Genomic DNA, 25,428 nt, shown 5'->3' on the forward strand with positions numbered 1-25,428 from the left:
CCGCTTATAGAATACCTCATCAGCCTGCTCATCCTGGTTGGGTGGTCTATAGCAGACTCCCAGCACAAAATCACCTTTGTTAGCCTTCCCTTTCACCCTTACCCATAAACACTCCACTTCTTCATCACTGGAGTCTATCTCTATAGAGTCAAACAACTCTCTAATGTACAGAGCCACACACCCCCCCCTCCTTCCTTGCCTATTCCTTCTGAAGAGCTTATAGCCACTTATTGCAGCATTCCAGTCATGACCATCGTCCCACCACGTTTCCGTGATGGCAACTATGTCATAGTTGTCCTGCCGCACCATGGCTTCCAGCTCATCCTGTTTGTTGCCCATGCTACGTGCATTAGCGTAGATGCACTTGACCTGGGCTACTGATTTCACCCCCATCTTTGGCCCTTGACACTCAGGTTCATTACCAGCAGGCTTGGTTTTATCCCCATCCCCCTTAACTTTCGGCTTAAAGCTCTGTCCGTGAGCTTTGTTAACTCTTAGCCTAGTACCCTTTTCCCCTTCTAGGAAAGGGTTTTCCCATTGTTCTCTAGCAGTAATTTCTAAACGTCTATCACCTTTCTCTGATGAAATGTCAGAGTGTGAGTCCTCACTAATGTGGCCTCCTTCAAACCGTGGCATGCTTTCCTCAGGCTTAATCTTGACAGGCCCAGTTATCCCCCCTTCCCCCCTCATATCTAGTTTAAAGACCGGTCAATGAGCCCTGCTAACTCCTGCCCCAAAATTCTTTTCCCCCTCCGGGACAGCTGTGTCTCACCTGACAATGGCATGCCAGGTGTCTCATATAGCCACCTATGTTCGAAAAACCCAAAGCCCTGCCTGTAACACCAGTCCCGGAGCCACAAGTTGATCTGTTGCCTCTTCCTATCAATTTCTTTATTCACAGTTGCCACTGGTGGGATAGAAGAGAAGACTACTTGTGTTCCTGACCCCTTGAGCTGCTGCCCTAAGGCTCTAAAATCTCTTTTAATTGATTTCAGCCTCCTCCTACCCATTTCCTCCTCCTGGCATTTGAAAACAAGAAGGAGCTGCAGCGCTTGCACTTCTGGCTCTTCCTGGGCATCTACCTGGCTGCCCTCCTGGGAAACGCACTCATCATCACCGCCATCGCCTGTGACCACCGCCTCCACACCCCCATGTACTTCTTCCTCCTCAACCTCTCCGTTCTTGACCTGGGATCCATCTCCACCACTGTCCCCAAATCTCTTGCAGTTTCCCTCTGGGACACCAGGGCCATCTCCTACTGGGGATGTGTGGCCCAGCTCTTGTTCTTTTTCTTCTTTATCACAACAGAGTATTTTCTTCTCACTGTCATGGCCTACGACCGCTACGTTGCCATCTGCCAACCCCTGCACTACGGGACCCTCCTGGGCAGCAGAGCTTGTGTCCACATGGCAGCAGCTGCCTGGGGCAGTGGGTTTCTCAATGCTCTCCTGCACACGGCCAATACATTTTCCCTACCCCTCTGCCAGGGCAATGTCCTGGACCAGTTCTTCTGTGAAATCCCCCAGATCCTCAAGCTCTCCTGCTCACACTCCTACCTCAGGGAAGTTGGGCTTCTTGTGGTCAGTGCCTGTTTAGCATTTGGTTGTTTTGTGTTCATTGTGGTGTCCTATGTGCAGATCTTCAGGGCCGTGCTGAGGATCCCCTCTGAGCAGGGACGGCACAAAGCCTTTTCCACGTGCCTCCCTCACCTGGCCGTGGTCTCCCTGTTTCTCAGCACTGGCTTCTTTGCCCACCTGAAGCCCCCCTCCATCTCCTCTCCATACCTGGATCTGGTGGTGACTGTTCTGTACTCAGTGCTTCCTCCAGCTGTGAACCCCCTCATCTACAGCATGAGAAACAAAGAGCTCAAGGATGTCACTAGGAGGCTGATTTCATGGACCTTCTCCGAGAGTGACAAATTTGCCACCTTTCCCCCCCAATGATTCCCACACTATCTGATTACGTCCTTTTTTTTTTTTTTAATTTTTTATTTTAAAGCATTTTAGTTATCATGATTGCTGTTGTTATTTGTGTTCATGTTTATTTTAGTTCTACAGAAATGTTTGCATTTGCATCCCTGCACCTGAGACATGTACCTACTTTGTGTCACCTGCTTCCCTTATAAAAGTGTGTTTAACAGTGGCTCAGAGCTGGCCTCTTACGCAGCATCTCTGTAATAAAAGGGGATCTCCGCAGTGTCCTGCTTTCATACCGGGATCTATCTCCCAGCAGGCCTGAGAAGCACACCTCTAGAGATCCTCTTCCTCCATGTGTTCAGGAATGAAAAGCTCTGACGTTTTAGAAATGTAAAACTGGGTTTAGAAGTCACCAGTTGGTGTCTGGTGACAGATAAGATGGTGAGTGGATCTGAGGGATGTACTCAGGGCTTTCACACAGGTGACATTAAGGACACCCAGCGTCTTGGAGGGGAATCTGGAGCGGTCTGGAGAGCATGGTGGTCCTCCTGAGTCGAGCGTGTTCCTTGGGTTGTGTTGGGCTTGAAGAGGTCGACAAAGATGGGGTTTGGGGCCTTGAGTACAAGAGAAGTGCAGACCTCCTCTGGGCACTCTCCAGTTCCTCCCCACCTCTCTACAGCAGGAATTCTCACAGAGGGACACACATGTCCATGTGTGGCCACACCACAGCTCACTGGAGGGGGATGAAAACTCCAGACGTCCAGGGTGGCTACGCTCCTCCTAATGAATGCCCCTTTGCAGCTGGCCTTGTTCATGGTGAGCATGAACCACTGGCTCGTATGGTGTCCTTCACAGTGCCCAAGCCATTCTTCTCAGGGTCACTGCTCCCTTGGTGAGGTCCCCTGATATATGGGGTTTTTCTCCCCGCTGATGCAGCACTGGCCACTTCTCCTTGTAAAACTTAAGAGGTGTCTGTTTCATGCAATGGTACAAGTTAGAGGTTGGTTTACCTGCTGGAAAGAAGCTCTGCAGAGAGAGACCTGGGAGTCTTGGTGGACAACAAGTTGCCCATGAGCCAGCCATGTGCCCTTGTGGTCAAGAAGGCCAACGGTCTCCTGTGGTGCATGGCCAGCAGGTCGAGGGAGGTCATCTTCCCCCTCTCCTCTGCCCTGGTGACGCCACATCTGGAGTACTGCGTCCAGGTCTGGGCTCTCCAGTTCAAGAAGGACAGGGAACTACTGGAGGGAGTCTAGCGGAGGCTACAAACATGCTCAAGGGACATGTGCACCTCTTTGGTGAGGAAAGACTGAGGGGATCTCACCAATGCTTACCAGTATCTAAAGGGCGGGCGTCAAGAGGATGGGGCCAGACTCTTTTCAGTGGTGCCCAGGGACAGTACAAGGGGCAATGGACAAAGGCTGGAACACGGGAAATTCCATCTCAACGTGAGGAAAAACTTCTTACTTTGAGGGGTTTTGGAGACAGCAGGGTTTGCTCACTGTCCTGGCATCCACTTTCAGCTTGAAGTTTCCAGGTGCCATCCACTTGGCCATGGCTCTGCCCTGAAGCAAAGCCTTTGCACACAGAAGGTCTTTGACTCTCGGTACCCAGGTTTCATTTAAGACAAGTCCAAGCTTGGCCTGGAGCTACACCCGAGGTGCTACAGCCCAGACATGCATCAAATCCCTCAGCCAGGGGAACAGAAACATGGAGCAAGAGCCTGTGCTTTTTTACTTTAATGGTCATGGAGACTGGCAGGACTCCCTGACATCTGGCCAAAAGTAAACATGGTCTGGATCCTTCAAAACGGCCCAGACACTGAGCTGGGGAGCTAAAGGCCGCTGAGCCTCACTTCAGATGAGAAATGTGTCCTAGAGCATGCTCTCTTGGACTGCGTTTCACGGTGCCTGAAAGAGAAGGTTACTGGATGAACTCGGAATATGTACATCGGTTACGGTCTGGCCCTTGGAGGGCCATGGTGTTATGCTTTTATACGCCCCATCAAGATTTGGCCATCTCATTGGTCAGGCAATGTGCTGTCATTGCACAGGCAATGTGCTCTCGCAGCCCAGAAGGCCAATCACATCCTGGGCTGCATCAAAAGAAGTGTTGCCAGCAGATCCAGAGAGGGGATTCTGCCACTTTGCTCTAGTGAGACCTCACCTGGAGTACTGTGTGCAGGTCTGGAGCCCTCAATATAGAAAGGCCATGGACCTGATGGAGCGGGTCCAGAGGAGGGCCACCAAAATGATCAGGGGGCTGGAGCACCTCTCCTATGAGGACAGACTGAGGGAGCTGGGGTTGTTCAGCTTGGAGAAAAGGAGGCTCTGGGGAGACCTCATAGCGGCCTTCCAGTACCTGAGGGGGGCTACAGGAAGGTTGGGGAGGGTCTGTTTCCAAAGGCCTGCAGTGACAGGACGAGGGGCAATGGTTTTAAGCTGGGGAGGGGGAGATTTAGATTGGATATTAGGAAAAAGTTCTTTACCATGAGGGTGGTGGAACACTGGAACGGGTTGCCCAGGGAAGTGGTTGAGGCCCCTTCCCTTGAGATATTCAAGGTGAAGCTCGACGAGGCCCTGGGCAACCTGGTCTAGTTGGGGGTGTCCCTGCTGACTGCGGGGAGGTCGGACTAGATGACCTTTGGAGGTCCCTTCTGGCCTGGACCAATCTATGAATCTATAAATCTAATAAAAAGGGACGATATGAGGGAGGTGCCAGCAGGTGGGGCCATCAATTGACAGCAAAGAGAGAAAAGCAGGATCTATCCAACTTATCCAAACTTCATTGCTCCCAGGTCCCTTTAGATATGAGATATAGACATGAAATGTATTCAAATAAACATGTCCTCAGAGCACAGCTTCTCCATTCCAAGTGTTGGAACGAAATGTGTTTTTGGAAATGGCTGCATAAATGTATACTTGTATAGAAGTAGCTGAAGCCTCCACAAGGGACTGGGAAATGTGACCCAGGAGCTACGGGAGCCTTTCTGGAGCAGGAGCTGGTGGACAGACAGGATAGGCCAGGGCACCTCAGTGGAGACAACGGATTTCTTTCTCTCCTTTGTCTTGAAGGGAAACCTGGGCAATTGCACCCATGATGTCCAACGCTGGAGCAGATCACTCTCATCCCTGCCTTCACGACAGTGGGGTCACATGTAATTTACCCCACAGACAATGAAAAATGGGCAGATCTAGATGCTGAAGAGTCTACTTGAAGATGCTCCTGAAACCCTGACGTTTTGGGATTAGTGCAGTTGGAGCTGTTCAAAGAGAACATTTCTTTCACTGTGTCTCTTTCACAGAATCACAGATGGGGGGGTTGTTCTGCTCTCCATCCTTATCTTCCAGCCCAGGAAGCTGTACACGCTGGGGGTAGCTGGTCTGACTATTGAAGACGGAGGCAAAGAAGGCATTAAGTATCTCAGCCTTCTCCTCGTCCTTGGTCGCAATGTTTCCCCCCGCATCCAGGAAGGGATGGAGATTCTCCCTGACTCTCTTTTTGTTGATGTATTTATAAAAACTTTTTTTGTTGTCCCTTATATTAATGGCCAGGTTGAGTTCCAGCTGGGCTTTTGCCTTCCTAATTTTTTCTCTGTGTAACCTAACAAGATCTCTGTACTCCTCCTGAGTTGCCTGTCCCTTCATCCAAAGGTGGTAAACCCTCCTTTTTTCCCCTAAGTCCCATCAAAAACTCTTTGTTCAACCAGGCCGGCCATTTTCCCCACCCTTTAATTTTGCGCCTCAGGGGGACAGCCTGCTCCTGGGCCTTTAGGATTTCCTTCTTGGAGAGCGTCCAGCCCTCCTGGACCCCTTTTCCCTGCAGGATTATCTCCCAAGGGACCCTCCCAACCAGGGCTCTGAACAGGCTAAAGTCCGCCCTCCGGAAGTCCAAGGCGGAGGTTTTGCTCACCCCCTTCCTTACCTCACTAAGAATTGAAAACTTGACCATTTCATGATCGCTAAGCCCAAGATGGCCTCCTACCTCCACATCTCCCACTAGTTCTTCTTTGTTTGTGAAAAGTAGGTCTAGTGAGGCGCCTCCCCTGGTAGGCTCTCCTACCAGTTGTGTCAGGAAGTTATCTTCCATACACTCAAGGAACCTCCTAGGCTGCCTACTCCCTTCATTAGAGAAAATCAATAAGAATGACTTAGGAATCAGAGTTAAGGGACTGGACCATCCTATCTATCCCTTTAGTCCTGGAAATTGGGTTTATATTAAGAATTTTTCAGGCGACCCACTAGAAGAAAAGTGGAACAGAGCATTCCAAGTGCTACTGACCACCTTCACTGCAATCAAAGTAAAAAGAACAGCCGGCCTGGATTCACTGCTCCCGAGTGAAAAAGGCTCCAGATAAGCAGTGGACTTCGGAACCTTTAGGACCTTTAAAACTAAGATTACAAAGACGTAAACAATGGAAGGCTCCTAAGCGTGAGGAAGATCCCCCACTTGAGCAGAAATGGACCTCTGAATGTACTGGACCAGCAAAACTGCGATTCCGGAAACCATTATCATGATCTTCTGCATCACAGCTGGACAGAGAACTGCATCACCCGTCAAGGTCTAGATGATGTCCCCGACCCTGAAGACTGGACCAGGAATGGATACTTGGTTAATGTAGGTCTGAATATCACAGATGAATAAACTAAGGTATACACAGTTTTACAAATTGATGGCCAAATTAGGAGAGACTGGGGAGATTAAGGACAAATACCATCCTAGAAATAAGAGAAAACAGCTCAGTTGATATAGCATGTAAATTTGATGTGAAGCAAGTATACTCACTGCTAGAGAAAGTGAAAGAAACATCTAAACGAACATTATGGCAAGTCCAGCACGATACTCTGGAAATAAGGAACATCATTACAACCATCGAGGAAACCGGGGAACACCACTGGTGGGACATTTTTCTAAATACCTCATTAAAATCTCCAACCGCGGCACCGTTTTTCAACTTCCCAGTGCATCCTGTACTAGTGCTGATCCTTGTAGCCCTACTGTTGACTGCTCTCAACCTTTGGATGTGGTGGAAAGTACGGACTCTTGCTCAACCAGTACATGTATTGTGGACTGTAAACAAGATTTTGCAAAAGAATTTGCTATAGCTTAAAGAAAAGCGGGGGTTGAATGAAGGAATAGGGCTGAGTATGGCTTGAAGGTTTGCTTGACACAACTAAGCCGCTCTTAGCACAAACAATGAGTTAGCAAATACTGTGAGTCTTTGTTTTTCTAACTTGGCTAAATGCAAACAGGGGCCTAAGCACGTATGCAACTAGCAATTGTACAGGTCAGCACCTTGTTATCTTCCAAGAGGAACTTATCTCTGAGAACAGGATGTGTCGAGACCACCAAGGCATGCAGAGCCAGCCTAAACCAGCCTTGCGGCTTTGTCAGCAAGAATAGAGAAGTAGATGACTGCAGTTCACCAAAAGGATGCAGTGATGAAGAGGAAGGGATGAAGTAAGCGACCACCAGAGGTCTTTGAAGACCAGCAAGAGACTGAAAGACGCATGCGGGAGTGGGTGGCAACGTATGACAATGAGTTCTGGGAAGAATAATGAATATGTATGTTTAACTTGTGTATAAGCTGTGTAACTCATGGCTTTCGGCGCGCACATTTGGAGGAGCGATCCCCTGTGCGTCCAGCGCTGCAATAAAGAATACCTGCTTAATAGTCATCCCCACTCTTGAGTCCTGATTTCGACTTTCACGGCATCACTATCCGTGTTACTGTTATTGTTTTCTTGTTCCCTTTGTTGTTCTGTTAAACTGCCTTTGTCCCAACCCACGAGTTTTGCCTTTTCCTTCCGATTCTCCCCTCATGGCCGTGGGGGGGGCTTGAGAGAGCACGGCTGCCCCGTGGTTCTTTGTTGTCCTCTGAGGCCAAACCACGACAGTTGGTACCTGATGGAATGTTTCAAAAAGCTCTGGCTGATTGAGCGACGGGAGAAGTCAGGAGTGCGCTGGCACTTGTCCAGGGCATCTATGCTGGCAGGAGGTATCTGTGCCTCTGTAGCTGAAGGTATTTGTGTCCTACATCCAATCCCAGTTCTGGAACACACTTTCTTTTTTTTTTTTTTAAAAAAAAATAAAAAGAAGAGCAAGGATACAAATTCCCCCCTTTGACTATTATATTAAAGCAAAAGGAAAAAAATCCACAAATAATTTTAAAAGCTGAAAAGTATATTTTATTTTCTTTGCATCTTTTCCTTACTTCTTCTTTGATGAGGCTTGCAGCATTTAAAAAAAAAAAAAATAAAAATGGTCATTTTGTGCCTTGCATAGAGCCCCGTGTCCCCAAAACAGTTCCTGCCCAGGACTGTCAATGACACCCCTCAGTCTTTGCACAGAGAGTCACACCGTGATACCGACCTCTTGTCACTGGCTGAGGTTTTGTTTTAGGGGGTCACATACAGCAGAGGGAGATTCGTGCCCCATAAGCATTTGCTCTGTTGTTATCAGAAAAAGAGCCTGAGGTCATAGGTTCATAGTATCAGCTCAAGTTGGAAGGGGCCTTGGGAGGTCTCCGTTCCAGCCTGTCAGAAACATGGTCAGGCCACGTTGTTCAAGGCTTGGACCAGTTTGAAAAAAGTTTGACAACCTCCAGGGCTGGAGTCTGCTCGGCATCTCTGGGCGACCTGCTCCAATGCTTGGCTCAGCTCATGGGGAAAAGCGCTTTCCTATCTGCAGGCTGAGCCTCTTCTCTTTCACCTTCCACCCACCGTCTTTTGTCCTCCCACCATGCACCCTGGTGAAGAGCTTGGCTCTCTGTTCTCCATAAAGTCCTCCTAGGTACTGGCAGGCTGCAATGAGATCCCTCTCAGCCTTCCTTTCTCCAGGCTGGACTAGCTCATCTCCCTCAGCGTCTCCTCATGGGAAAGGCTGACCTGACCATCTTGGTGGTCCTTTGCTTCAAGAAAATTGATGCAGGCACTGAGCCCGGCAGGAGGATGGAGATGGCCAAACAGGAAAATTCACCCATAAACTTGGGGTGTGCTGCCGGTGCTGGAAGTGGCCAGTGCGAAAGATTTGGGCTGCTACAAATGCTCTGTGCCACCTTCCTCAACTGCCCATGCCACCAAAGGCACAGACCAACCTCCTCTCTCCCGTGTCTGCAAGTCTCAGATGCCTTCTACGAGCCCTGGCTCTGCAACACCAACCCTCTTGTGTGACTCCTCACCCTGCATGGGCAGGGTGCTCAGCTAACTTTAGTGTGTTCCTCTTCCAAGCACTTTCAAGCCCATCCCAGTCTCTCTCTGGTTCTCCCTCTTGCTTCTTGTCCCTCTCCCCCATCTCTGCCCTGTCCAGCCCAGAAAAGCAGCCCATTCTGGGCTGACCCCGTGGCAGTGCCCATTGATGGGTTCTGCAAAGCTCTGCAGACTCAACCCCACAGCCTCAGCCCATCTGATGGTCACAGTAGCTCCTGGGGGGCAGAGAGATGTCTCAGCCCCACATTGGCCCCAGGGCTGAGGGCCGGACATGGCATGAGATGGCAGAGACCAGTGTCTCCCCGTGTCCCCTGCGCCTGTCTCCAAGACATCCTGACCACTGACAGCAAGCCCCTCTGTGTCAGCCCCTCTTCCAGGAGAAGACTCCGGGCCCCGGAGCTCCTCAGACTGCTCCATCCCTAGAGAAGCCTGCCCTGAGCTGGTGCATGCAGAGATTGATTTCTCTTTGTCGTCTTTTTTTTTCCACCTTGGATGCACAGAGATGCTCCTTTGCTCTTCTCCAAGGGTGTCCCTGTCCCCAGAGAACATTTCACCAGGGAACTTTGTCTGATCTGGCCTCATTTGCCACTCCTGCCCCCTCCCCACGATCTCCACAGGGTCCTGCACTGTTGTTTCTGCTCCGCAGAGCGAGTTGGCTGTGATGACTGAAAGCCATGGAGGGACAGTCCCAGGCAGATCCCTGTGGATCATTCACCGTTTCCGGGGGAACTGGGCACCCACGGGTGAAGGCTCAGCCTGGGCCCGTTCCCTAATACATTGCCCCACATTGTCCCATTGCCTAACACTCTTCCCTCATCCCATGGAGAACCCAAACAAAGCAGCATGGCCTTGTGAGGACAACTTCCTCAGCCTGAGCTCAGCTTTGGAAGAAGAGCCAAACCTCCAGACACCGGCACTGAAGAAATCCCATTTTATTAAAGAGACATGAGATGGGAGGTCAGCTGTACCCCTGTGCCAGGCACACGTGAACGGGCCTCAGGGTCAGAAGAGCTGGGTTCATGCCTCTGGGGAACTGGAACGTTCCTGGACACACAGGGTTATCACAGAGAAAAGGCCCAAAGCCCAGGAAATTCCCCAGATGAAACTGAAATCACTTCTGAAGAGACACGGGCAGGTTAATGCTGCTGAGAGATTAGTGACAGAATCAGCTTCTTCGATGTGTCTTTCAGCTCCTGGTTCCTCATGCTGTAGATGAGGGGGTTCACAGCTGGAGGCACCACCGAGTACAGAAATGACACCACCAAGTCCAGGGGTGAGGAGGAGATGGAAGGGGGCTTCAGGTAGGCAAACATGCCAGTGGTGATAACAAGGGAGACCACGGCCAGGTGAGGGAGGCACGTGGAAAAGGCTTTGTGCCGTCCCTGCTCAGAGGGGATCCTCAGCACGGCCCTGAAGATCTGCACATAGGACACCACAATGAAAACAAAACAGCCAAAGCCTAAACAGACACTGACCACAACAAGCCCAACTTCCCTGAGGTAGGAGTGTGAGCAGGAGAGCTTGAGGATCTGGGGGATTTCACAGAAGAACTGGTCCAGGACATTGCCCTGGCAGAGGGGTAGGGAAAATGTATTGGCCGTGTGCAGGAGAGCATTGAGAAACCCACTGCCCCAGGCAGCTGCTGCCATGTGGACACAAGCTCTGCTGCCCAGGAGGGTCCCGTAGTGCAGGGGTTGGCAGATGGCAACGTAGCGGTCGTAGGACATGACAGTGAGAAGGGAGTACTCTGCACCAATGAAGAAGAAAAACAGAAATAGCTGTGCAGCACATCCCCAGTAGGAGATGGCCCTGGTGTCAAACAGGGAATTGGCCATGGCTTTGGGGACAGTGGTGGAGATGGAGCCCAGGTCAAGAACGGAGAGGTTGAGGAAGAAGAAGTACATGGGGGTGTGGAGGCGGTGGTCACAGGCGATGGCGGTGATGATGAGCGCGTTTCCCAGGAGGGCAGCCAGGTAGATGCCCAGGAAGAGCCCGAAGTGCAAGAGCTGCAGCTCCCGTGTGTCTGCGAATGCCAGGAGGAGGAACTGGGTGATGGAGCTGCTGTTGGGCATTTGCTTCCTCTGCGCATTGGAACCTGTCCAAGGAAGAAAAGGCAGTGACAAGTTACGGTGGACGTCTCAGAGCAAAACCTACTCCAGTTCTCATGGAACCCCATGGAGCTGTGTGATGGAGCTGCTGTTGGACATTTGCTGCCTCTGGGCATGGAGACCCCTGCAAGGAGGAAAAGTCATTGACAAGTTAATGGAGACTTTTAGCAGCAAAACCAAAGCCTTTTCCTACAGACCCTTCCCTGCTACACGCCTTACCCCCTGTATTCCTTTTCTAGGAGACCTTCCCTCAGCTCCATGGCTGAAGCTCTGCTACCGTGCTGGTTGAACGTGCCATGAGGAGCTGGGCCTCTGCCCACTGGTGCCGAGGAGTCAGCCCTGCTCTGCAGCAGAGAGTTCACGGGAACGCTGGAAGCAGGGGCCAGTCCTGGTGTTTGACTTTGTCAGATAAAACCATGCCCAATGCACAAGGGTGTGCCAGTACCTGCACTGCCTCTTCGAAGGAGTGAGGGAGGCAGAGGCCAACTGAGAGCTTTTTTGAAAAAAAAATTCCCTCCGTCCCATTGTGGGATGTCAGAAACCCTCAGTATTCCTGCTGCACTCAGGGAGAGCAGAGAGAATCCTGCAAGGCAAGAGGATTGCCTGTGGCTTAGTACAGAGCGAGGGGAGCTGGGCTGTCCCTCAGCCCCTGACACACTGGGCTTGCGCCTTTCTGAGATGGAGGGCGATCACACGCCCTCAATGTTTCCCTGAAACGTCAGCAGAACCTGCTGAGAGCAGAGGGATCCACTGCAGACAACTAAATGTCTCGCCCTTTCTCAACGTCTCAGCAACCACTTCCAGCCCAGGACACACAGGGCTCATTTCACCAACCCAACAGCATTTCCTTGGTCATAGCGTCTCTGCGCTTCTCCATGGGGCTTTCAGGTAACACAAAGATGCTATGGGACAGATTTGCATCCCGGAGGGCAGCTCACAGCTTGGAAGGACACCTCAAGGAGATACATCAGTTTTTTCACGATGTTATCTCACGAAGGGAAAACCAGCTGATTCCCCAGCCCCACAGGCTGCATTGTCCACAGCCGCACAGGCGAGAGGAAAGCTGGGACCCTTGTTCCCATGGACACACTGCATGGGAGGACGCACAAGATAATGTGTGACTCTGCAGCTGAAACTCCCATCCCCAGAGAGCCTGAGAGTGAGAACAAGAAAAGAGCAGCAATAACACAGACAAGTGGAGAAACAAGGGAAACTGCAGCGAGGGTCTGGCTGAAGGAGGCCAGGGCAGAGGCAGCCGGGCGCTCGGGACAGCATCACCCGTACCCAGCCGTGCCTGTCACCTCCCAGACACCGACGCTGCCGGGCAGTCGCTCTCAGCCCCGCTGCTCCGCAGGGAGAACGGGGCACGTGGCTGGAGAGCTGCACCACGGCTCTGCTGGAGCTCCGGCTGCAGAGGAGGTGGTTCATGCCTTGGACCCCACAGCCCTGAGGGCAGAGGCTTTGGTGGGAGAGGAGGCACGGGGGGGCTTGCTCAGGGGAAGGGGTCTGCATTGGAGGGGATCGTACGGCGTTTGCGGAATTCTCCCTCCCACAACATTTCTGGTTTAAGTTTCCTCTCGTTCCCTGGTCATATCCCTGCTGCCAGGAGATTTTCCTCCTGGGAAGTGTCTCCCTGTGCCGTGTCTTTTCCCTGTCAGCACTCACAGAGCCCATCCCAACCTCTGTGCACTCACCTTGGCCCTACAGACACCTGCCTGTTTGCAGGGCAGGGGCTGGGTTCATGTTCCTGTTCGCAGGTGCAAAAGGGCAGGTCAGAGCAACCCTGATGGTCCAGCAGAGGTGATGCTGGTGCTCTCCATGGGCAGAGGAGCGGCTGAAGGCCCCTTAGGAGGCTTCTTTTAGACCAACTGATGCCTCAAAGTTGCAGCTCAGGAATCACAGTGACTTCTGCAAACTTGAGAGATCCTTACACATTCATCCCTTTTTCCACCTCTCTCCCCGCACCCCCCAGATAAGAAACTGGAAACACAACCTGAGGAAATAGTTCCCTTGGAAGCGTGTAGGGGTGATCTGGAGCTGTGAGCAGCCCTGACCAACTCAACACCGTCTTGACAGCAGAAGGACCCTCTCCTGCTTCTCCCCAGAGCTTCTCCCCACACCGCTGTGGGAACAACCTGGGCAGACTGAGTGTTGACCCTGGCAAGAGACAAAGTCCCTGCGCTGGCACACAGCCCCCTGCGGTGCAGAGACCCTGCTCTGAAGGACAGCCCTGAGTACTCCTGGCTGCACACCCGGCTTCACACTCTGCAGCCTCCCCCAGGGGAAGGCAGCCGACATGCCCTGGCCGGCTGAGGGTGCAGCAGGGAAGCCGTGCTCCAAAGCACGTCCTTTTTCTACGTGGGGGAAACTGAGAGTCCTCCTGACAGATCCCATGGGCTGTGGGATGTGCCAGCTTTAGGAGGTCTTTCCAGGAACCGCAGCTGCATTGCCCTGCAGCCAGAGACTTACCCTGTCAAGGGCTGTGAAGATTTCTCTCCAGGCGAGCTCTCATCTGTCCTCCCACCCCAGGCTGCCTTTAGCCTCTGTCTTGCTTCCCTCCTCTCCCCTCGGTGCCTGCAGGCAGTGCCCTCAGCCCTGCTGCGCTTGGCAGAGGAGCTGCTCCTGGGCAGAGCTGTCTCTCTGATGCGCTGCCCCACGGCCAGGAGCTCCCTCCATCCCAGGAGCCCGGCCCAGCTCAGCAGCAGAGCAACAGCCCAAGGCAGTACCTTTTCTGCCCCCCTCTAAAATCCCTTGAGGTGTCCCTGGGGCTGCCGGGGAACCTGCTGATGCAATCCCTGATGTTCTCTCTCTCAGCTGGATAGAGACACTCCTTTCCAGAAGTGTCATTTCCCTGCTGAGAGGGAGAGTTAGCTCTAAATATCAACTTTCCTTGGCCCATCATTAGACAGGACAGCCAGACGGGGACAGACAGGCATCTCCTTTACCCCTGCTGAGGGAAGGGATTCAGCTGAGGGAATCGAGGCATCTCATCCTGCGTTTCTATTCCTAGCATTTGACGGAGACTCAGCGCCCTCCCATGCCTGCTAGAAGCCCACAGGAGATGGGATTCCTCTTTCCTCAGGTGTTGAGCTGTGCACAAAATAGGCACCTGCATGGGAGCCTCTTTTCTCCACTCCCACGCTAAGTAATGGAGATGGAGGGCGGGAGTGAAATGTTCAGATGCAAATGCCTGGGAACATTCCAGTTGCCAGAGGTGGTGCAAGGTACACGCAGGAAACTGCAAGCTCTAATGGGGACGGTGATAGAGACGGGGAAACATCTCGGGGATCGTACATGAGCCTGGTGGGAAATCCTTTAGCCAAGTGAAATGACAGCTGATGTCCAAATAAAAGGAACCTTTCCTACTCCTGATGTTCATGGCAGTTCACAGAGGTGTTCATATGAATGGACTGCAGTCATGTCCTGTAGGGAGAGCAAGGTCTCTCTCTTTTCCATCAGCCGAATTTACTCAATCTCCAGTGACTACAATGGCATTTGTCCCAAGTTCAGCCCCTCATTGCCTAACAGAATTCAGGGCAGCTACTCAAGGGTTGAGTGAGCTTGTGTGAGTGAGGATGAGAGGAGAAGCCAGTAAGGGTGAAAATGTCTTGGCCATTATACTCCACTTGATCGGGCACAGTAGGCAGAATAAGTCTTCTAACAGCAACCTGAAGAAGTCTCCAAGTCAATGAGCAGGTTCCTATGGGGAAGAGTAGTTGCCCTGGCATTCACTGGCCAGGCAAAGACACAGGGTGCCAGCAGCCTGGAGGACCTTGGGACAACTTCTTAACACAGCTGCCAGGTGGGCAAACAAGGGTGATGCTCACCTGGACCTGGTCCTGGCAAAAAAACATAAAAAAAAAAAAAGAGTGGTCAGGGAGGTGAAAATCAGTGTCAGCCTTGGCTGCTGTCAACAGGAAATAGTGGGGTCCCAGGTGCCGAAGAGGAGTGAGGAAGGCCAGCAGCAGAGCAAAAACGGGTGGACTCCAGAGAAGAAGACTTTGATGTACTTGGGAGACTGATGCGAGTGGTGCCATGGGAAGCAGCTCTGAAGGCTGAAGGATGATGGAAAATCTGATAGGCCTTACAGGACAGCCTCCTCCAGGCACAAAAATGATCTCTCCAACTCCCCTTGAAAAGAAGCCACCGTCTCAGGAGGCTGCTTGTTGGAACTGACTGATCTCCAGGACAAAGAGGCAGCACAAAGGAGGTGGAAGCAGGGAAGCTGCAGAGGAGGAATTGAGAAACCTTGTCCCAGGACGTAGGGACGATGTTAAAGCCAAAGCTCCCATGGGCTTGACAGATGAAGGGAAGGACAGCAAAAGCACAACGAGCTGATCCAGGCTTCGAGGGTCATGGGAATGAGTCACCCTCTGCCTGGAGGCCTGTGACAAGTGGGCACTGCAGATATTTGCATCCTGACTGCCTCAGCGTGGGCGATGGGGATCCCCCTGCTGGGGGTGGCTCTGCCAGCCCATCCACATGGGTCTGGATGGTGCAGACTCTACTTGGAGACATTCCTGTAACCCAAATTCCTTGGCGTTAATGCAGAATTGGCAAGTTGAAATCAAGCATTTCATGCACTTGGCCTCTTCGCCTTGACATCTTTTCGCTTTGACTCCACTCCCAAAAGCTCTCTAATTAACCACAGAAGAATTGAAGAAGAAGGGAAAATTATGGCCTGGCTTGGCTCCTCAGGGCGTTTTGCATGTTAATGAACCCTCTGGTGCCGAGTTTCTGAACTGCAGATCTCTAAAGGCTGACCAAGTCTCTAGAGGACTAAGAGCCAGCAGCAAACCTCCAGGTTTCTGAGAGTGTTTGCAGGCCCTGCTGAAGTCCATCACTGAAGAAACCACGGAGGGAATGAGCAGACAAGGGTCCTGTCCCTGGGGGCTGGTGAAGCAGGAAGTTGGAGACACTTGGTACAACGGAAAATTTAAAAGTAGAGATCACTGTGGAAGCCCTTGATGTGCTCTTCCAAGCAGGAAGGCCACGTGCTTACCCACATCCCCTACAGATGGGGCTCCTTTCCCTCTTGGCATGTTCGGGGCTCTTCCTGGGGGCAATGTGATTGGGAGTGTGTGTTGCCAGGTGCAGGTCAGCAGTAGGGCACCTCTCAGGATTTATGGGGGGTGGCTGAGGAGGCAACGAGGCACTGGAGCTGGAAGGACCTTGTGTTCTCTCCTGGGTCTCAGTGGAAGAGACAGAAGCGACAGGCAAGAGAGCAAGGGTCTCAGATCTGTTGGGGTGTCAACGCCCCACCAAGGCCCTTGGCCATCCCCACCACAGCTACGCTGTCCTGTGCCTGTGCCTGCTTCCTTGTTTCCAACACCAAAATGTGGGTGTCTGAGGATTTGCCAATGCCAGTGAGTTCCCCACATCTCACCTGGTTTCCTCCAAAGCCTTGCTACTGCTCATTTATCCCCAAGATTTCCAAGCTCCAGAATCCTGGAGAATCCATGCCAGAATCCTCTCTGTAGCTCCACATCCCAGCACTGAACAGCCAACCCCCAATATTTCATTTCTTCTTCCTGCCTTTAGCACACTCACTGCTCCCCCCACACTGCTCTCTCCCTGCACGCCCATGTGTCTCACAAACCCTTCCTCTGCCCCTGCAGTGCTGAGACCTCAGCCCAGGAGGTTTGTGCATCCTCCAGGCTCATGGATGTTTCCTGAAGTCCATCCAAGTGTGGGCAGTGAAGGAGGGGAAAGGAGCAAGTTGTCAGCCCATGGGGCATTCCTAAGAACAGCCACCCCCAGCAGTGGGCATTCCCCATCCGCCAGGCTGAGGCAGGCACACAAGAGATGAATGTCTGTATCACCCCTGGTTTGCAGAGGAAGGGTCTTCCTTCCTGCCATTGTCTCAGGACAAGCCTCTTCCTCAGCCTCTGCCCACAAACATCCACTGCTTCCCACGGCTGGCTTCAGACATGGCTGTAAGGATTGGCTAAAGCCATCAGCCGTCCCCTTGCTTCTCGCTGACATTGCTTGACCCTCTCTAACAGACTTACACGTGGCCAATCACCACTGCTCAGGGCCACTCGCCCTTTGGAAGAGCATTTTGGACTTTCCTAGTGCTTTTTATAATCTTCCTCGCTTCCTCCAGAGCACATGGTGGGCTTTCTTGGCCAAACAGGGCCTTTTTCACCATCTCTTAAGAAACAGTCGTCTTTTTAGGATCCTCTGTGCGGGAATAGTCATCCCAGAAAAGCACCAAATGTATCCAAATAGCAGTTGAGTGAAGTGCCAGTAAGAACCAGGTGAGCTCCCCCCATGGCCGTGGCTCCCTGGCAAGGAGCCTCTTCTGAGAAGGTGATCCGGCCTCTGCCACTCTCTGGAGAGGGAAACCAGCAGCGTCTGTGCCACACGGGGACACAAGGGGTGACTTTTGCAAGACCACCCTTCATCTGAACCACTTTCAATATGTACTTCAGGATGGGATATCATACCTTATATGGCAAATACTAATTTAATTGCCATTGTCCAGATTTGCTATTGTGGGAGTAGACTGTTACTTTAACATTTCTTTTCATCATTATTATTATTTTTTGCCACTCTAAAGGAAATCACAGAATCACTGGAAGGATCACTGATGCTTTATCAACAGAAGACCCGCCAGCTTTGCATCTCAAGAAATAGGATGCCAGAGGTCAAGAGAAGTGTGGGAGACTACGGGGGGTGTGGACCCCTTGATTGAGGGTATGGAGTCAGGAATTGACCTTGCAGATATTGAAGTATATCCTTGAGAAAGAAGGGAGTAGAAAACATCCTGAGAAGTAAACAACTTCAAGGAACCAGCTGGAGACTGACAAGATAAGGAGTAGCTTTGATGTTTGCAAAAGTTAACCAATGACATATTGTTATGACAATATGTAATCAGTAGTAAAAGAACACGTGTTAAGAAAGAGTATATGAGAAAGTACGTGTGGCAATAAAAGTTAGTCTGTTACTGCTTGAACTTCAGAAGAGTGCTGTCCGTGTCATTTGTCTGTCTCAACAATGACAGAGAAGGATGGTTTGGGAAAACTCATGGGATTTGGGAAACTGAAGCGTGTGCCCCTCTCCCCGACATCCTGCCCTCCTCCGTGACCTGTGTGAGAAACTTCATCAACTGGGTCCGTGCTCACAGTCGTGTCAAGAAAATGGTGTGTACCTGCAGCCAATGTTGTCCTTCCAGTTCAGGATTTGAGCTCCCACTTAAGACCAAGAAGCCCAAGGATCCCAGTTCCTATAGGGCCAACTAATGAGGACATCCCACAGGCTGGGGGAGTTTTTCTTTACTGACAAAGATTTTGTTAACTTTTTTTCTCTCTCTTTGTAACTTGACTGTCAGAATTCATGCATTGAATCTACTTTGACTCTTTAAAACTGTCTCTGTGAAAAACTAATCCAGCATAGTTTTTTGTTTTGGTTTGGTTTTTTTTCCCAACCCAACTGTCCTTGGAGCATTGAAGAGTCTTTCCAGATTTGGAGTGGTTTTTCAGAATGTCTGCTCCAAGAGGGGAAATATCTCAGCCTGCAGATGGAAGGACGGGAGGAGGACAGCATCATTCAGGCTCAAAGGGAATTGGAGGGTGTCTTGACCAACCTCCCATTGAAAACAGGGTCAGACCTGAAGGGTCAGGGCTTTGTTCAAAGATGTCTGGATCCCTTTCCAGGACAGAGCTGTTGCACGCTCTCTGGGAAACAGCTTCCAGTGCTTGACTATCCTCATGCTGGAAAAAGTTCCTCCTTATGTGGCTTGACCGTCCCTTTTCTCAGCCCATTGCCTCTTGTCCTTGTATCTTCTACCATGGATTTGACTCAGGCTCAGTCTTCCTGGTAACTGTGTTGTTATAGTTGAATTTTAAGACAAATCGAGTCCGAAATAGATTTAGTAAATATTTATTAAGGTAGGAAAGCAAAAGCAGCGCTGGGCGGCCGGGGAGTCGCAGCTCCACCAAAGACTCGCAAATTCAGGCAAGCTAAACGACTCCTTTTATCTTCACAGAGGTCGATTGCAACATCTTCGGTACGCCCCTCTTCGGCTTCTTCCGAGGGGCTTCTTGCTTGGGGAAATTTCGATAAGATATCGTCACAGAATCAGCTTATACAATCTATTCTTTTCAGGGTTGATTGGTACAATGGCACACGTTAGCACGACATTAACGGTTTAACATTCGCTCAAGGTAACACATTCTGATGACATTGTGGTTAAGCCTTTCTTGTCAAACAGGGTGTTCCCATGTTTGGTGTTGCCAGATAACATTGTGGATGTGTATCTTCTGGTTAAATAGGAAGTTCTCAAGACTGCTACAATGGGTTCGTTCCTCTTGCTTAACCTGTTTGATCAGCAAATTACCCTTAGTTACTTATTACAAGCTGCCTTTGTCTCATCGTACAAGTTTTGCCTTTTTCTTCCGATTCTCCCCTCATGGCCAGGGGGGTGCTGGGTGGCCCGAGAGAGTGGCTGAGGCTAAACCACGACAGTCCTTTTCGGCAATCGATGTTGCACACGAAGGGTTGAGATAACGACAGATCTGACCAGAGTGTGCTAAAATGAATTTGTTATATACATTTATTGTATTAGTTAAATAGTCGCTGGGCACCATGTTGTTTTGGTTGTTCTCCTTTACTTGCTTTGTGCTCTCTCTACAGGGCATAAAGATATTTCTGACACAGTTGTTGTGCTGATTTCTATGTTGGTCAGTACAAAACTAGTAATGTCCTTTATTTCCTGTAGTGCCCTGCAACTGCTCTTGCTGTTATCTTGTGCTGATGGATCACCACAACCACTGTGAGCTGTCTGCACGCAAACATTAAGAACGGACCAAATGGAGCTTCAGTCCAGAGGGACTTTGGGAAACTCTGGGATTCAGCCAGCAGCAAACTCCGAAGTTTTACAAGGAGGAGTCACCAGTCCTGCATCAGAGGGAAGATAAACCTCGTATATCAGGACCTGAAAGGACCTGAAAGGATGAGCAGTGACCCTGAGAAGAAGACCTAGGCATTATGAGGGACACCATATGAGCCAGTGGTTCATGCTCACCATGAGCAAGGCCAGCTGCAAAGGGGGATTTATTAGGAGGAGCATGGTCATCCCCCAGCATCTTAAATTTTCATACCCCTCCAGTGAGCTGTGTTGTGGCCACACCTGGACACGTGTGTGTGTCCCTCTGTGGGAATTCCTGCTGTAGAGAGGTGGGGAGGAAGTGGAGAGTGTCTGGAGGAGGTAGGCCCTTTTCCACTACTCATGGCCCCAAAACCCATCTCTGCCAACTGTTTCCATCTCAACACAACACCAGGAACATGCTGACCCAGGAGAACCAGGATGCTCTCCAGACCGCTCCAGAGTCCCCTCCCAGAGGATGGATGTCCTTAATACAACCTGTGTGAAAAGCCTGGGCACATCCCTCAGTTCCACTCACCATCTTACCTGTCAGCAAACACCGACTGGTGACTCCAAAATCCAGTTCTACATCTCTAAAATGTCACAGACACTAAGCTTTTCATTCCTGAACTGATGGAGGAAGAGGAAGTTCAGGGGTGCAGTTCTCAGGCCTGTTTGGAGAAGGAGCCTGGTATGAAAGCACTGCACTGAAAGGGATCCCATTTTATTACAGAGATGCTATGAAAGATGCCAGCTCGGAGCCACTATTAAATTAAATTTTATAAGGGAACCAGGTGACATCAAGCAGGTACATGGTCTCAGGTGCAGTGACACAAATGAAACCTTTGTGTAGAAACATAAAAACCATGAATGACAATAAAGATAATGTTTAAAAATTCAACACCAACCAACAAACAAAACACACAAAAAACCAGATGGAATCAGATAGTGTGGGAGTCATTTGTGGAAAGAGGTGGTAAATGTCTCCCTCTTGAAAAATATCCATGAAATCAGATTCCTAATGACCTCCTTCAGCTCCTGGTTCCTCATGCTGTAGATGAGGGGGTTCACTGCTGGAGGCACCACCGAGTACAGAACAGCCACCACCAGGTCTAGAACTTGGGAGGAGATGGAGGGGGGCTTCAGGTGGGCAAACACTGCAGTGCTGACAAAGAGGGAGACCACGGCCAGGTGAGGGAGGCACGTGGAAAAGGCTTTGTGCCGTCCCTGCTCAGAGGGGATCCTCAGCACGGCCCTGAAGATCTGCACATAGGACACCACAATGAAAACAAAACAACCAAATGATAAACAGACACTGACCACAACAAGCCCAACTTCCCTGAGGTAGGAGTGTGAGCAGGAGAGCTTGAGGATCTGGGGGATTTCACAGAAGAACTGGTCCAGGACATTGCCCTGGCAGAGGGGTAGGGAAAATGTATTGGCCGTGTGCAGGAGAGCATTGAGAAACCCACTGCCCCAGGCAGCTGCTGCCATGTGGACACAAGCTCTGCTGCCCAGGAGGGTCCCGTAGTGCAGGGGTTGGCAGATGGCAACGTAGCGATCGTAGGACATGACAGTGAGAAGACAGTACTCTGCTGTGATAAAGAAGAGAAAGAAGAAGAGCTGTGCAGCACATCCCCAGTAGGAGATGGCCACGGTGTCAAACAGGGAATTGGCCATGGCTTTGGGGACAGTGGTGGAGATGGATCCCAGGTCAAGAACGGAGAGGTTGAGGAGGAAGAAGTACATGGGGGTGTGGAGGCGGTGGTCACAGGCGATGGCGGTGATGATGAGTGCGTTTCCCAGGAGGGCAGCCAGGTAGATGCCCAGGAAGAGCCCGAAGTGCAAGAGCTGCAGCTCCCGTGTCTCTGCGAATGCCAGGAGGAGGAACTGGGTGATGGAGCTGCTGTTGGACATTATCTTCCCCTAGGCTTAGAGACCTGTCCATGGAAGGAAAGACAGTGAGAAGTTAGGGCAGACTTCTCTCAAAAAAGCCTCTTCAATCACTCTTTGAGACCCAGCCAACTGCCTCTCCCCTTTTGGGAATGTATTTGTCGCATCCTTTTTGCACACACTGGTTGGAGCTGGCTGATGATCCATCAGGGCGGTGTTAGCTCTGCAGGATCCAGTCCTGTCCTACAGCAATAGTTAAATAGGAACTGGGGCGATCTCAGATTAAATCCATTCATGGCATCAAAGGGCTTTTCAGCCTTGTCATTCCCAATTCACCCGACTGCAGAACAGAGCTGAGGGCACTTTATTTCTCTGTTTGTTCTGTTCTAATTTCCCCACCACACCTGAGGAGTGTCTTTAAGACAGAAACCCTTGGCATTTCTGCTGCACACTATGTAAAACCTTGTGGGTCCTAAGAGCCAAAGGGCTGTCCCTCAGTACAGAGTGGGGACAGCCCGTCTATCCATCAGTATTGTTCCCAACCCCCCACCCCATCTCGCAGGACCCGAGGAGGATCTCAGCTCTCCCCTCCCAGCCAGCGACACACAGGGCTCATTGCAGCTGCCTACATTCAGCCCTCCAGCAGGACTGACATGGCCTTGCCACTGTCATGTCTATTCCGTGGGGCTCCTAAAAACCACAGAGATGTAAAGGGAGAGCTGTGCCCTTCTGGAGGGCAGCGTGGCACCCAACAGGGCACTGCAAGGGGATGTTGACTTGAGTTGACTCAAGTCAACTGTCCTATAGATGGAATATCCTGATGTGAGCGTCGGCTTACACTCACCCAACACATTGCAGTCACGAGAGCCTGAAAGATTAAGGTCATTGGGATGCTTTTCATCCATGGACACACCAGTGTCTGAGCTTCACCTGAATCCTCACCCCCCCACCACAGCCAAAAGAAGGGGAGGAACAAGGGCAGCAGGGGCAAGAGGGGAACACGCCAAAGTTCTCCTGCCAAGAGAGTCGGGACAGGGAGACACAGTCAGACACGCGAGCATTTCTCCTCTTTGGTGCTTGGGCTGCTGGGAGGGAGACTCAGGACTAAGCCCCCAAGATATGAAGCGATTGGGGAGTCTACTGTGTGGGAGAGGAGACCAGGGAGTTGCTGCAGGGAAGGCATCTGCGCTGCAGGGGATGGCAGGGAGGTGCTGGAATCCCCCCTCCCATCACCCTTCCTGTAGCAGCTCCCTCTCACTCCCTGCCCATGCCTCTGCTGCCTGCACTGTCGCTGCTGGGGGCTGTTTCTCTGCCCCCAGGTCTCCCCCCTTTCAGTGCTCAGAGACTCCATCCCAGCTGCTGAGGGCTCAGCTCTGCCCTGCAGACACCTTCTGCAGCAGGGAATGGCCCAGGGGCATCTCTGGGTGTGCACGGGCTAAAGGAGCAGCTCGGATAAGTGCTAACAAAAACTGGGGTCTCATTGCCTTCATGGGAATGGAGATGTAAATTCAGATCTCCCACCGCCCATCTAACCAACCAAGAGGGGAAAATTCAAAGCACAGATTCCATTTCTTTTGGCTAAATGCTGCCTCTGTGTCCTTCTTCAAAAGGACCCTCTGCAAATGTCCTGGGGGTGATGTGGAGCTGTGAGCAAACCTGACCCACGCAGCATCCTCTCGACTGCAGAAGGACCCTGCCATGCCCAGACTGGGGTCACCCCTTCCCTCCACAGCTTCTCCCCACACTGCCATGGGGAGCTCCCCGGGCAGGCTGAGAGCTGACCCTGGCAGGAGACAGAGTCCCTGCCCCAGCACACAGTTCCCTGGGACACAGGGACCCTGCTCGGAAGGACAGCCCTGGGCACCCCTGGCTGCACGCCCACCTTCACAGCCCTGCAGCCATCCCTGGGAGAAGGCAGCCGACACGTCCTGGCACTTTGATGATGTGGTGGGCATCCGCTGCTCTCAAGAAAATCCTTCTCAGCACCAACAGATCCCTGAGAGCCTTCCTGACAGATCACATGAGACACGGGCTATGCCAGCTTTAGGAGACTGCTCCAGGAAGCCTCTCTGCATTATACTGCACCAGAGAGAAACATCACGCCCTGTCCCTCTGACCCTGCAGCAGGGAAGCCCTGCTCCACAAGTTCTCCTTCTCCTCTACACTAGAGAAACTGTGAGAGTTGTACTTACAGATCCCACGGGCTGTGGGTTGTGCAGCTTCTGGATCCCTCCAGCAACTGCAGAGTCAATGCCCTGCAGCCAGAGACTTATTTTGTGAAGGGCGGTGAAGGTTTCTCCCCCAGTGAGCTCTCAGTTTTCATCCATTCCTGAATGCTTTTCAGCTCTCCTGGCCTCACAAGTCTCCTCTCAGTGCCTGCAGGCAGTGCCCTCAGCCCTGCTGCGCTTGGCAGAGGAGCTGCTCCTGGGCAGAGCTGTCTCTCTGCCGCGCTGCCCCATGGCCAGGAGCTCCCTCCATCCCAGGAGCCCGGCCCAGCTCAGCAGCAGAGCAACAGCCCAAGGAACAGCCCAAGACATCACTTTTCTGTCCCCCTGGGATCCCTGGAGGTGTCCCTGGGGCTCCAGGGGAACCTGCTGTGAAACAGAATGAAGTCAGCCCTGATGTTCTCTCAGGAGATGGGAGAGATTGTGGGAGAGATTCATTTCCAGCAGTGTCATTTCTCCTGTCAGGAGAAGAGTTGGGCATAAGAACCATGAGAATCCTAAGAGTCGCCTTTCCTTATCCTATCGTGAGGCAGCACACCAGGAGGGTGACAGGGCAGGATCTGATTTCTACAAGCTGGGGGGCTGTCTTTGGGTTAGTGTATGAGAGAGTCCTTTTTCATAACATTTGCAGGTGACCTCACAAGGAAGAGAGCAGACACTGCACTGCAGGGCAAGGTTGCCATCCGGAGGGACCTAGACAGGCTGGAGGGATGGACCGATAGGAACTTCAGGAGAGCCAATAGGAGGTGGACTAAACCCATGCCATGACAGAGACCAGGGACTGCCCAGGTGGGCAGCAGCTCTGCGGGAAAGGCCCTGGTGGCCCTTGGGTTCTATTGGGTAAAACATGAGCCATCAGCAAAGGTGACCAAGAGCTCCCTGAGCTGCAGGAGCACAGCCAGTCTGCTCAGCACTTGTTACACCTTATCCAGAATACTTCCCTAGGTTTTGACACCACACCGTGCCAGAGAGACCTTGCAAAGTGGAGCCAGGTCACTGGAGGGACACCAACATTGACAGAGCTTGTACTGTGAGAAGAGGCTTAGAGAGCTGGGCTTGTTCAGCTTGGAGGAGAGGAGCTCTTGGGGGGAACATGGAGCAGCATTGCACAGTTACCAGGAAGACTGAGCCTGAGTCAAATCCATGGTAGAAGATACAAGGACAAGAGGCAATGGGCTGAGAAAAGGGACGGTCAAGCCACATAAGGAGGAA

At 51.5% G+C, this 25,428-nt stretch overlaps 2 protein-coding genes across 2 annotated transcripts; one reads left to right on the forward strand and one right to left on the reverse strand.

Annotated features, from left to right (window-relative positions):
* The first annotated feature begins 1,328 nt into the window (after window positions 1-1,328).
* On the forward strand, window positions 1,329-20,215 carry LOC141478865 (olfactory receptor 14J1-like). Its single transcript, XM_074167807.1, has 2 exons — window positions 1,329-1,874; window positions 20,033-20,215. The coding sequence occupies exons 1-2, from the start codon at window positions 1,329-1,331 to the stop codon at window positions 20,213-20,215; spliced, it is 729 nt and encodes a 242-aa protein (XP_074023908.1).
* Window positions 20,216-21,055: 840 nt separating this feature from the next.
* Window positions 21,056-22,084, reverse strand: LOC141478866 (olfactory receptor 14A16-like). The gene has a single exon (XM_074167809.1). The coding sequence runs from the start codon at window positions 22,013-22,015 to the stop codon at window positions 21,056-21,058; it is 960 nt and encodes a 319-aa protein (XP_074023910.1). The 5' UTR covers window positions 22,016-22,084.
* Window positions 22,085-25,428: the final 3,344 nt, after the last annotated feature.

The sequence above is a fragment of the Numenius arquata genome, unplaced genomic scaffold, assembly GCF_964106895.1.
Source record: "Numenius arquata unplaced genomic scaffold, bNumArq3.hap1.1 HAP1_SCAFFOLD_45, whole genome shotgun sequence".
Taxonomy (NCBI): domain Eukaryota; kingdom Metazoa; phylum Chordata; class Aves; order Charadriiformes; family Scolopacidae; genus Numenius; species Numenius arquata.